Source organism: Geotrypetes seraphini, chromosome 5 (genome assembly GCF_902459505.1).
Source record: "Geotrypetes seraphini chromosome 5, aGeoSer1.1, whole genome shotgun sequence".
Lineage (NCBI taxonomy): Eukaryota > Metazoa > Chordata > Amphibia > Gymnophiona > Dermophiidae > Geotrypetes > Geotrypetes seraphini.
In genome coordinates, this window is record NC_047088.1 from 174161717 (window position 1) to 174173986 (window position 12270).

A 12270-nucleotide genomic window follows, 5' to 3' on the forward strand; every position below is an offset into this window, starting at 1 on the left:
CCCCATAATAGTGCTAAGTGCACCTTGCACGTCCCTTGCCTCATCTGGAAGCCTTCTCTCTGAAGTTGCAACGTCGGAGAGAAGGCTTCCAGTTCAGGCGCAGGATGCCCTTAGGAGCCACTGCCCGTGGCTTTGTGCACTGAATCAGTTAGGAAGAGGGAGCTGGCTCGAAGATAATGTCGCATCGATTGCACCATGGATCGGCGGTTGAAGAACACTTGTTTTGGGCCTGATGCACATGCTGGCCTTGCGGACCGGCAGGAAATTTCTGTGGACCAGCACTGGTCCATGGACTGGTGGTTGAAGAACACTTCTTTAGACAACCTCCAAAAAAAACCCTTCACTCTCTCCAGTCCCTGAAGCAGCAGTAGCCAGTACTGACAAACACTCCCCCCACCACCACCACCCTTACCAAAGCAGTAACAGCAGCTGGTGAACAGAAGATGCACTATAAACAGGCTGCTTCTAGCCAGCTCCAGCAGGGCCTTTCTTCTGTCACGTCACTTTCGATGCGGCATAAGAAATAGCCTGTTTATCCCAGGACAAGCAGGCAGCATATTCTTGACTGATGGGTGACGGCACCGACGGAGCCCCGGTACGGACAATTTTAGAGTGATTGCACTCTAAGAACTTTGAAAGTTCTAGTAGGCCGCACCGTGCACGCGCGAGTGCCTTCCCGCCCGACAGAGGCGCGCGGTCCCCAGTTTCTTAGTTTCCGCGGAGCTAAGAAGACGCGTGTTCCAACTGCTGTTGGAAAATTTTTTCAAATTTTTCTCGCCTTCCCGCTCGCGCATTATTTTCTTGTCGTGATTTATTCACCTTATCGTTTCTTTCTTTTATTTAAAAAAAAAAAAAAGTCCATTTTTTTCGACTTTTTTCCGGTCAGCCTCGGCGGGGCCTGTTGGCACCATCGAAGCCTCGGGCTTCGATTTTGCTACGGCCGTTTTTCCCTTCATACCCCCTTCACCGGGTTTTAAGAAGTGTCAGCGGTATGCACGTCCTATTTCTCTTTCCGACCCGCACAAGTGGTGCCTTCAGTGTCTGGGTCCAGACCATAGGGCAGAAACGTGCACCCGCTGCAGTTCTCTCCAAAAGAGAACTCTAAAGAATCGCCAAATTCAACAGCGAATTATTTTCGGTGCCGCCATGGAAGTTCCCCCGGCATCAACACCGTCATCTTCCTCCAAATCGGCACCGGTGACTTCGACACCGCAAGATCCATCCTCGGTGTCGCACCCTGTAGGTAAGCCGGCTAAGAAGCCATCCCCTACTGTCCTTAGCCCGCCAGTCGAACAAGCAGTGAGCCAAGTCCTGCAGACTGCGCGCCGGCCTCGCAAACGCTCCGCTCCTATTGCAGTCACTGCCTCTTCATCGGCATCGACTTCGCCTGAGCGTCGAGCTGCACCGCAGGTACCGAGCAAGAAAAAAGCGGTACCGGTGCCATCGGGACCGTCTCTGAATGAGAGAATAACATCCATCCTTCAGGTCCAGCTTAAGGAGCAGTTACAACACTTGCTCCCGGCTCTGCTGACTCCGAGCCTTCCAGTGTCGGTACCTACTGAGCATTCGGTGCCGATCGTCGAACAGCCTGTTTTGTCGGCATCGACGTTGTCGGCACCGCAAAAATCTGTTTCTATGCCTGTTCTCTCGGCAGAACCGAAGTCTCTTCGACGCACTGCTTACTCGACTTCGGAGCCGGTGCCGTTCTCTGACACCCGTACTGCTGTACAGTCACCCGGTACGGTGTCCATGAGGTCTGGTAAATCGGTACGCAAAACCAAGCATACCGAACCTTCTACCCCACTTTCTCAGGGCCGTCTGTCATCGGTACGGGACCCTGATTTGTGGGATGATTCTGATGACCCCCTCGGTACCGAGGCAGATTATTCCTCGGAGGAGGATGTTACATCGGTGCAGGATCCTGCTGGTAAGCCAGAGCACTCGTCCTTCACCAAGTTTCTTAAGGAGATGTTGGACACCCTTTCCATCCCTCTAGAGTCTGACTCTACAAAATCCAAAGCATTTCTTGATGCTTTGGATTTTGACCAGCCTCCGAAATAATTTTTAAAGTTACCCCTCCATGACATCTTGAGGGAAACTTTTTACAAAAATTTAGAAACTCCTCTCACCGTTCCAGGAGCCCCTAGGAAGCTGGAATCGCTTTACAAGGTGATTCCTATTCCAGGGTTTGACAAACCCCAGCTGCTCCATGAATCTCTGCTGGTGGAGTCCACCCTCAAAAAATCGGCAGGCTCTAGTGTATATGCCTCTGTCCCTCCTGGCAGAGAGGGCAAGGCCATGGACTCCTACAACTCAGGAAGTTCATGGTCCGGTCCATCTATGATACTTTTGAACTCACATCCCGAGCCACGGCTATGTCTGTAGCGATGAGACGATTGGCATGGCTCCAAGTCTCCGACCTTGATGTGAACCACCAGGACCGCCTTGCCAATGCTCCCTGCCTGGGTGATGAGCTCTTTGGAGAATCTATGGATACCACCACTCAAAAGCTCTCTGCCCATGAGACGAGGTGGGATACTTTGCTGAAAAATAAAAAGAAGCCTCCTCCTCCTCGTCCATTTAGACAGCAGCCATCATATCAGAGGCGGTTTTCTGCTCGGCCAGTTCAGCCTCAACCTCCACAACCTCGGAGGCAGCGGCAACAGCACCAACAAGCACGTCAGCAACAGCCGCCTACCATAAAGCCTGTCACTCAGACTAAGCCGACTCAGCCCTTTTGACTCCCTTCTCCTGGGCATTGCCAGTCTCTCTCCCTCCTGTCCTCTTCCACAGCCCATAGGAGGTCGATTAACCATTTTTCACTCTCGATGGGAGGTAATCACCACCGACCAGTGGGTGCTCTCGATCATAGCCCATGGCTACTCCCTCAATTTTCAGACTCCTCCGCCGTTAGGCCTGCCAAGAGTCTGCTTCCAACAAGTCAGTCCCTCCTTCTCGCTCAAGAGGTTCAATCCCTCCTTCTTCTCAATGCCATCGAAGAAGTTCCTCAAGATCAGCGAGGTCAGGGTTTTTACTCCCGGTACTTTCTAGTTCCCAAAAAGACCGGAGACCTCAGACCCATCTTAGATCTCAGAGATCTCAACAAATGTTTGGTCAAGGAGAAGTTCAAAATGCTCTCTCTTGCCACCCTCTACCCTCTTCTCGCTCAGGGCGACTGGCTATGCTCCCTCGATCTCAAAGAGGCTTACACACATATTCCTATCCATCTGACGTCCAGGCAATATCTGCGCTTTCTCATCAATCAACATCATTATCAGTACAAAGTGCTACCCTTCGGCCTGGCCTCCTCTCCCAGGGTATTCACCAAATGTCTGATTGTGGTAGCGGCCTATCTCCGCTCTCACAACTTTCAAGTCTTCCCTTATCTGGACGACTGGTTGATCAAAGCTCATTCCCCTCAGGCGGTTCTGCTTGCCACCAATCAGACCATTCACTTCCTTCGACTATTAGGGTTCGAAATCAATCTACCCAAGTCTCACCTTATTCCGACCCAGCGACTTCAATTTATTGGAGCCGTTCTGGACACTGTTCTGATGAGGGCGTTTCTTCCATCCAACCGCCTTCACGCCATCCTCCATCTCTGTCAGCAGGTGTTTTCAACAGATTACCATTTCTGCGAATCACATGATGGTGCTATTGGGGCACATGGCTTCGACAGTACATGTCACACCCTTCGCACGTCTCCACCTGCGTACTCCTCAATGGACCTTAGCGAACCAATGGTCCCAAGCGACGGATCCTTGTTCACAACACATATCTGTGATCTCATCTCTTTCGACAGTCGCTTCTTTGGTGGTTGACATCTTCAAATCTATCCAGAGGTCTGCTGTTCCATCTACCTCCTCATCAACTAGTCATCACCACAGATTCCTCCCCCTATGCCTGGGGAGCTCACTTAAACGAATTCCAAACTCAGGGATTTTGGACTGCCCAGGAAAAGAAACACCACATCAATTTCCTGGAACTCCGAGCGATGTTCTATGCTCTCAAGGCGTTTCAACATCTTCTCTTTACTCAAGTACTACTCATTTGCACAGACAATCAAGTTGCAATGTACTACATCAACAAACAGGGAGGAACGGGCTCTCGCCTGTTGTGTCAGGAAGCCCAACCGATTTGGTCTTGGGCGACAGCTCGTCACTTATTCCTGAAGGCTATCTACATTCAAGGGGAACAGAATTCCTTAGCGGACAATCTCAGCAGAATTCTCCAACCTCCCGAATGGACTCTCGATCCCTCGACTCTTCAGACCATTTTCGCTCAATGGGGCACTCCTCAAGTGGACCTTTTTGCAGCTCCCCACAACCATCAGCTGCCCCTGTTTTGCTCCAGACTCTCCTCGCCTCATCGTCTGGCGCCCGATGCCTTTCTCCTGGATTGGACCAGTCTCTTCCTATATGCTTTTCCCTCTCTACCGCTCATGCTGCGAACACTGTTCAAGCTCAAGAGGGAACAAGCCACCATGATTCTCATTGCTCCACGGTGGCCCAGGCAACATTGGTTCTCCCTTCTACTTCAACTCAGTTCCAGGGAACCCATACCTCTTCCACTGTTTCCTTCTCTGCTTTCTCAGCATCAGCAGACCCTACTGCATCCCAACCTACAGTCTCTGCACCTGACAGCTTGGTATCTCTCGGGCTGACTTCGGCTCACTCACTCCTTTCTCAGCCTGTCCGCTCTATCATTGATGCTTCCAGGAAACCGGCCACGCTCCAGTGTTATCAACAGAAGTGGTCTCGGTTTTCTTCCTGGTGCCTTTTACATCACCATGATCCCATGTCTCTAGCAGTGGGACTGGTGTTGGACTATCTTCTTTCCTTGTCTGACTCTGGTCTTAAATCTACTTCTATCAGAGTTCACCTTAGTGCAATTGCTGCCTTTCATGAGCCAATTCATGGAAAACCCCTCTCGGCTCATCCTTTGGTTTCTCGGTTCATGAGGGGCCTTTTCAATGTGAAACCACCTCTCAAGCCTCCTCCTGTGGTCTGGGATCTCAATGTGGTTCTTTCCGCTTTAATGAAGCCTCCTTTTGAACCTTTGGCCACAGCGCATTTCAAATTTCTTACCTGGAAAGTGGTCTTCCTTACAGCTCTCACTTCTGCCAGGAGGGTCAGTGAACTGCATGCACTAGTGGCCGATCCACCTTTCACTGTTTTTCACCATGATAAGGTGGTTCTCCGTACACACCCCAAATTTCTTCCTAAGGTTGTGTCTGACTTTCATCTTAACCAGTCCATAGTCCTACCTGTTTTTTTTCCAAAGCCTCATTCGCATCCAGGTGAACAGGCTTTGCATACCTTGGACTGTAAACGTGCTCTGGCTTACTATCTTGAACGTACTAAGCCCCACAGATCATCTCCTCAACTATTTTTGTCCTTTGATCCTAATAAGTTGGGTCATCCTGTATCTAAACGCACTCTCTCCAATTGGCTTGCTGCTTGCATTTCTTTCTGTTATGCTCAGTCGGGCCTGACACTGGAAGGTTCTGTCACGGGCCACAAAGTTAGAGCTATGGCAGCGTCTGTAGCTTTCCTCCGATCTACTTCCATTGAGGAAATCTGCAAGGCTGCTACTTGGTCCTCAGTTCACACTTTTACATCACATTATTGTCTGGATGCATTCTCCAGACGGGATGGACACTTCGGCCAATCTGTTTTACAAAATTTATGTTCCTAATGGCCAACCTTCCCTCCATCCCTCTTTTTGTTAGCTTGGAGGTCACCCATCAGTCAAGAATATGCTGCCTGCTTGTCCTGGGATAAAGCACAGTTACTTACCGTAACAGGTGTTATCCAGGGACAGCAGGCAGATATTCTTGCGTCCCTCCCACCTCCCCGGGTTGGCTTCTTAGCTGGCTTATCCTAACTGGGGACCGCGCGCCTCTGTCAGGCGGGAAGGCACTCGTGCGTGCGCGGTGCGGCCTACTAGAACTTTCCAAGTTCTTAGAGTGCAATCACTCTAAAATTGTCCGTACCGGGGCTCCGTCGGTGCCGTCACCCATCAGTCAAGAATATCTGCCTGCTGTCCCTGGATAACACCTGTTACGGTAAGTAACTGTGCTTTATGGCGCTGCTTCTCTTCGCTTGCTGCTATTGCCTTGAGCCTGGAGAGGTGGGGGCTGGTGTTTCAAAAGTGGTTCTACTGCTTCGAGGGGCTGGAGGGAGGGAGGGGTATTGTCAGGAACAGCTGCCTGCTGCTACAGGTTTGTTTGGGGTTTTTGTTTGTTTGTTTGTTTTTACAGAAACTCTCAATCGGAAAACCAGTTATCCGGCATCTACCAATCTTCATGGGTGCCGGATAGCTGAGAGCCTATTGTAGGAGTTTTGAGTGACTTGAATCCAGGGGAAGCATTTATGTTAGCTGTGCCTTGAAGGACTATAGGACATTACGCCCCCTCCCCTTTTCAAAGCATGTACCTATTTGAATAATATGATGGGACCAGAACTCTCTCTTCTTCCCAACCCCCCACACAGCTTAGAGTGACCCTTTTTTTACGGGTTACCTGGAGGAAATGTTCTGTGCAGGACTGATATAGAAACTTTGTTTCGAAAAGTAGCACTATAATTGAATATTATTTTTTTGTATGATGTGGTTTGAAAAACTGGCACTCCTCCCCCCCCTTTAATTCTGTAGTATCGATAATAAAACAGGAGTCCTTTTTTTTTTTTATAATTCTTTATTCATTTTTAAAACTTTCATCAAGTGTACAACAATCATAATAAACACAATTAATCAGATCACTTGCATATCTTATCATTATAATCTAAAAATACAAATGTAACCCTCTCCCCACCTTCCATCAAAGCCCTTTATTCATAATAAGAATCTATATTTGTATCCCTCCCCCCTCCCAATACTATATGGTGTATAACTAATAGAAAAATGGCATTTAATCATGGCAAAAAGACGTTAATGGCTCCCAAATTTTAATAAAATTATTATAATTTCCATTTTGTATCGCTATTGATCTTTCCATTCTATATATGTGACATAATGAATTCCACCAAAAATTAAAATTCAGCCTACTATGATCTTTCCAACTCCAGTCATGATCATTAAAAGTTTATTATTACACGATGATATTGAGATAAAACAGGATTCCTGAGACTACTGCAGAATTGCAGTTAAAGTTGTTCTGTAGTAGTAACAAATAGCAAATTCTCTCTGCTGTGGTAAATATGAAATCTGTCATCACCTACAGTAAGCAGCTGACATTTTTATTTGTAGTGGAATGTAGTTGAAAAAGGTTTGTGGGGGGGTAAGTACCCTTTAATTCAGATTAAGGCAGTAGATAAGGATGGTCTCTGCTCATCCTGAATAAAGTCCATGTCTAGTGTTATATGATTATTCTTTTTGGAAGGAGTACAACTGATTGCCCTTGTGTGTTGTTTTTTGGTAGGGGGGGACTAACTGTTTTGTTTCTCAGATTTTCTGTTTATACAAACTGCCTGTCTTGTTTAAGCTGTTTTCTTTGTTTCATCTTCATGATGGTCGCTTCTCTGCTGTGGTTTTTATCTTGTGTAGCATTTAACTGTATTGTAATCTGCTGAGAATTTAGGTCTCAGACTAAACTAGAGATTATTAGTATTTTTAACTTTTGTGTCAGCCAGTGCTACAGTTCCAACGTGGGTCGGGGGGGGGGGGGGGGTTCAGGAATCAGTTTGGAGACTACTAACAACATTGTTCAGAATTCAGAAGCTTTTATAGCTCAGCATCCAGATCCCTGGCCTTCAGAATGGCTTAGATGTAAAAGGGTAATATTAGATCCCTAAATCTGCCTGGTTAGTGTGTATTTGTATTTTTCTGTCTAAGGAAAGATTTCCCTAGAAAGTCATAGTGCAGTGGTTCTCCAACCTTGTTCTTAGGGACCACTTGGCCAGTTGGGTTTTAAAATATCCATAATAATTAAAAAAAAAAAAAGAAAAAAAAAAGTGCATGAAGGCTATTAGCACATGCTTCCTCCTTTTGTATGCAAGCCTCTCAAATGCATATTTATTGAGGATATCCTTAAATAGTCTATTTTAGGACAGATTCGGAAGCATTGGCCTAAGTCACTGTCCACCAAGGTCAATATGCCTTTTGCCATCTAGGTTACAAAACAGCCTTCTCCTTCCACCTGGAGCTAAGTAGAATACTTAGAAAGTTGGCCCCATACTTTTGAACATGCCAATAAGCCTGGTAATACCGTTGATAAACACAAACAAACAGAAATTGACCCTTGATACTCCACAGAATCAAAGAGCAAACAGAAACGCTGTGGAGATGTCTAAGATGCAGGCTTTATTGAAACAGCAAAAAAGAATCCACATAATAAAAATGTCTAGGACCCATAAGATGGGAACTATGGACCCAACACTGTACGTGTTTCGACAACCCTGTCTTCCTCAAAGATCCCTAAGAGTCTAAGTCAAAGAACGTCAATCAAAGGCTGAGAACAATCTTGCTCGAGTGTTTGACAATTTCCCCATAAGAGATTATAGAGCTGCCGCTTGGACTTCTCTGCATACATTCATTTAAGTTTTACAGAATAGACATGGTAGTCAAGCAGGATTCCGCATTTGGATCTTCGATTCTGGTAGCAGGCTCATCAGTCCCACCCTAAGTTTGAGGGACTGCTCTGTTACCAGAATCAAAGATCCAAATGCAGAAATCTGCTTGACTGCCACGTCTGTTCTGTAAAACTTAATGAATGTATGCAGAGAAGATCAAGTGGCAGCTCTACAATCTCTTATGGGGAAACTTCTGAACACTTGGCCCATGAGGAAACAATGCCTCGCATGGAGTGGGCCTTCACTGCGAAAGGATGACGTTTCTAAGCTCCGATATAGACTGAAGAAATGACCATTCAAACCCATCTGGAAAATCGATGCCAGCCAGCCCTTTTGGGCCACTCCAGCCAAGATAAACAGATGATCAGACCATCAAAATTCATTTGTGACTTCCAAATACTTCTGCACATCCCAACATTCAGCAATAGAGTGGGGTTGTACAAGAAGGAAAGATTAGGTCTGTCTTTATTAATCTTTCTTGTAAACCCACATGCTATTACTGAAGCCCGCCCTGTCAGATGTTGTTCACCAGCTGTCCGCCTCAGTAAATACCAGTAAGTTGGACTTCTTGTTCCTTTGTCCAGCTTTAGCAAGAATGTGATCCATGAATACCATGTTGTTCAATCCAGGGGGTCTTTATACAGCATGCCTCCATGCTTGATAGATTTTTGTTTGTTCTGCTTTTTCTAAATATTTGATTTGTTATGCTGGTTACTAATATGAACAGATCAGACATGTTTTATGTGGAGTATTCCCATACCCCTCTCTCTCCAGGAATGACTCTGCTTTATTATACACTGAGGAATTGGAAGGCAGAGCAGAGGTAAGAGAGGAGAGCAAAAGTATGCAAATGAAACTTTCTACAAGAGTTATATGGTGTGTAGAGTGCACCAAATATGTTTTGGTAGAAAATTTTAGCAGGTATTTAAGTCTAAATTTTGAATAAGCCCCTTAGGATTTATAATGTCAGGTGTCATTGAGTGGTTCAAAGTCAGCCATTGTGAAAGCACTGTGGCTTTTAATTTGTTTCATTAGCTGTGATCCATGTGTGTTGAGCATGTTTTCCTTGGAGGTTCAAATACATTATTATTTTTTAAAAAAATTTAAATTATATTCTGCTAAACCCATTGTATCAGGCCAGAAGGTTCACTTTTTGTTAATTTCATATATTTTTTATTCAAGTATCCATTATAGGAACCCTTTGCCCAATATAAAATATACTTAGCTTGTGATGTTTACTGCCTAGCTTTATGGGCAGTAAACATCCCAAGCTAAGTATATTTTATTTTGGGCAAAGGGTTCCTATAATGGATACTTGAATAAAAAATATATGAAATTAACAAAGAAAGAATTATAAGAATTCAAAAGAAAAAATATAAAAAAGGGGAGTTTTGACTGGTGATAGCCTGCGTATAACTGACTTATTAAGACAAGTTGTAACAATAATCCGTTGCGGGCGCTTGAGGTCTTTTTCTCCCCTGTAGAAAATATTCAACAAGATAAAAACAAAAGTACAAAGCTAAGCAGTACTAAATCAACTTGGCCCAGTAGATATCCATATTCAGTAGGATAGTATTATTGTCCTTAAGAGCGTTAGATAAACTGGTGCCTTGAGGTAGGTACATCAATTGAAAGCACCTAACCAAACCTCATGAATGTTGCAACACCAAAGGAGGAGGAGTGAGGTATGGCAATGTTCCAGTTTTAAGGTTGATGAACTGATGCAGACGTCATTGCTAAAACACAGCTGTGTCAAATTGTCTTAAAAAGAGCTTCATCGACACACTTGGCACACTTTGTCATACCTCCTGTGCTATTCTATAAGGTAACATTTACCGTATATACTCAAATATAAACTGAGGTAATCCTCCCTCCACCACAAAAAAAGAGGAGAAAAATTTGACTCTAATGTAAACCAGGGGGTTAATATTCAAGTGCCTTGTCCTGCCAGACTCTGCACCCTGTTCCCCCTCACTCACTCCCTTCCTGCCAAGTTCTGTACCCTGTCCCCCCCCCCTCCGAGGACTTGTGGCAGCCAATCAGCTAGTGGCTCTGCACAGCAGTAGTGAAGGAAGGTCGCTCCTGCCATGGTTCACCGCTAGACCACTAGGGGATACTAAAGGTATGCGGGGGAAGTGGAAAGGAGGTAAAAATTCTTAGAATTGGCTGGGACTGGAGGCATACAACAGGTTCGAGAGGTGGGACGGGTCAGTGCTGACCCGAATATAAACAGACCCCCATTTTTGGGCCATTTTTTGGGGTCCAAAAATCTGTTTATATTAAAGTATATACGGTAAGTGCCATAGTGCCAAAGGGGATGTACATGTGGATGGAGTGTGGACAGGCTGTAGGTGTGTATCCCAGGTACATATATAATTTATAAGATACTATAAACTATGCATATCACTTGGTGCAACAACCATTGACATGGCATGATTATGCCAGTACTGACTTCCACCAGTATTGTACAGTGGTATCTTTGCACTAATTTTATAGAATTGCTTCATTTACACTGCGTCAGCTCAGGTTCTAACTGTTGCTCATCTGTAAGGATTCTGGTATACTACTCTCCAAAAACTCTTATGGGTAACAACTTGATTTTGTAGCCTTATTTCTTCCTGACTAAACAAACTAATCTTAGCTCCTTCTTTGCTCTTAACTGGTCAGACATGCAAATTGAAAGCAGTACAATTTTTCTAAAGTAATTACATTTATTAGTATCTATTTTAACTTCTTTTTTTTTTTTTTTTTTTTTTTTTGCAGGATGGGAAAACACTTCATGATGAATTAGAAATTATTGAAGGCATGAAGTTTGACAGAGGCTATATATCTCCATATTTCATTAATACTACTAAAGGTATGTACACAAAAAAAGCTGTGGTTTGTGCACTGGTTTCATTATATTTAATTCACATAAGGTCAGCCCAGGGATGTTTCACAGTTAATACCCTTCAGTGGGTTACACTTGTGAGAGCTGGAGCTCAAGGGTTTATTCCCCTGTGCAAGCTGTGTTACTGAGGGCTTTCCTTTATCACAATTATTTATTAATTTTTAGTGCATTGTTGGTTGAATTGTCTCTCCCCCTCGATTTTGTTTGAGCAGGGGGGATTAGTTTTAGGTTATCTAACAATTAGAGCAACTTAAAGAAGCAAAGTAGCAGGAGTAGCTACTTCCCTATCTGAGACCTCCAATACGGCTGATAAATTCAATGGATCTTGAATCACTTCTTTTTGATTATTTTGCTCCTTACTTGGGAGGTAATAAACCTGTGTAAATGGAGGTAATTATATCTCAGGGACCTCCAATATTTCCATTAAGTAACATTTCAACATTTCCTTAGGAGTTGCTGTGACAATCCTAGGGAAATTAATCAATCTAAGGTTATTACTTCTAGAAACATTTTCAAGTGATTCAAGTTTTCTCTGTATCTTTAAAGCTCATTCTGATCACCTTTCGTGGTTGTATAGCATTAATGTAACTTCAGGCATTTTTTTGTATTCTTTTAACAAGGCTTAATTTTGCATCTGACCAACAGCTTAAATGTTTGAAACTTAAATACTTTTTCATGTCAATAAATCTGTATTATCCCAGGACAAGCAGGCAGCATATTCTCTACATGTGGGTGATGTCATCCACGGAGCCCCATCCCGGACAGCTTTTCAAGCAAACTTGATTGAAGATCTTAAAGTTTGCTAGTGCT

The 12270-nt window shown here is 44.5% G+C and overlaps 1 protein-coding gene across 4 annotated transcripts in view; it reads left to right on the forward strand.

Moving 5' to 3' along the window:
• Positions 1–12270, forward strand: part of HSPD1 (heat shock protein family D (Hsp60) member 1) — a 111913-nt gene that overhangs the window by 39998 nt on the left and 59645 nt on the right. For all 4 annotated transcript variants that reach the window (XM_033947039.1, XM_033947040.1, XM_033947037.1 and 1 more), the window contains one exon: positions 11334–11427. In XM_033947039.1, coding sequence (XP_033802930.1) covers positions 11334–11427 — 94 coding nt within the window. The remainder of the gene's footprint in view (positions 1–11333; positions 11428–12270) is intronic.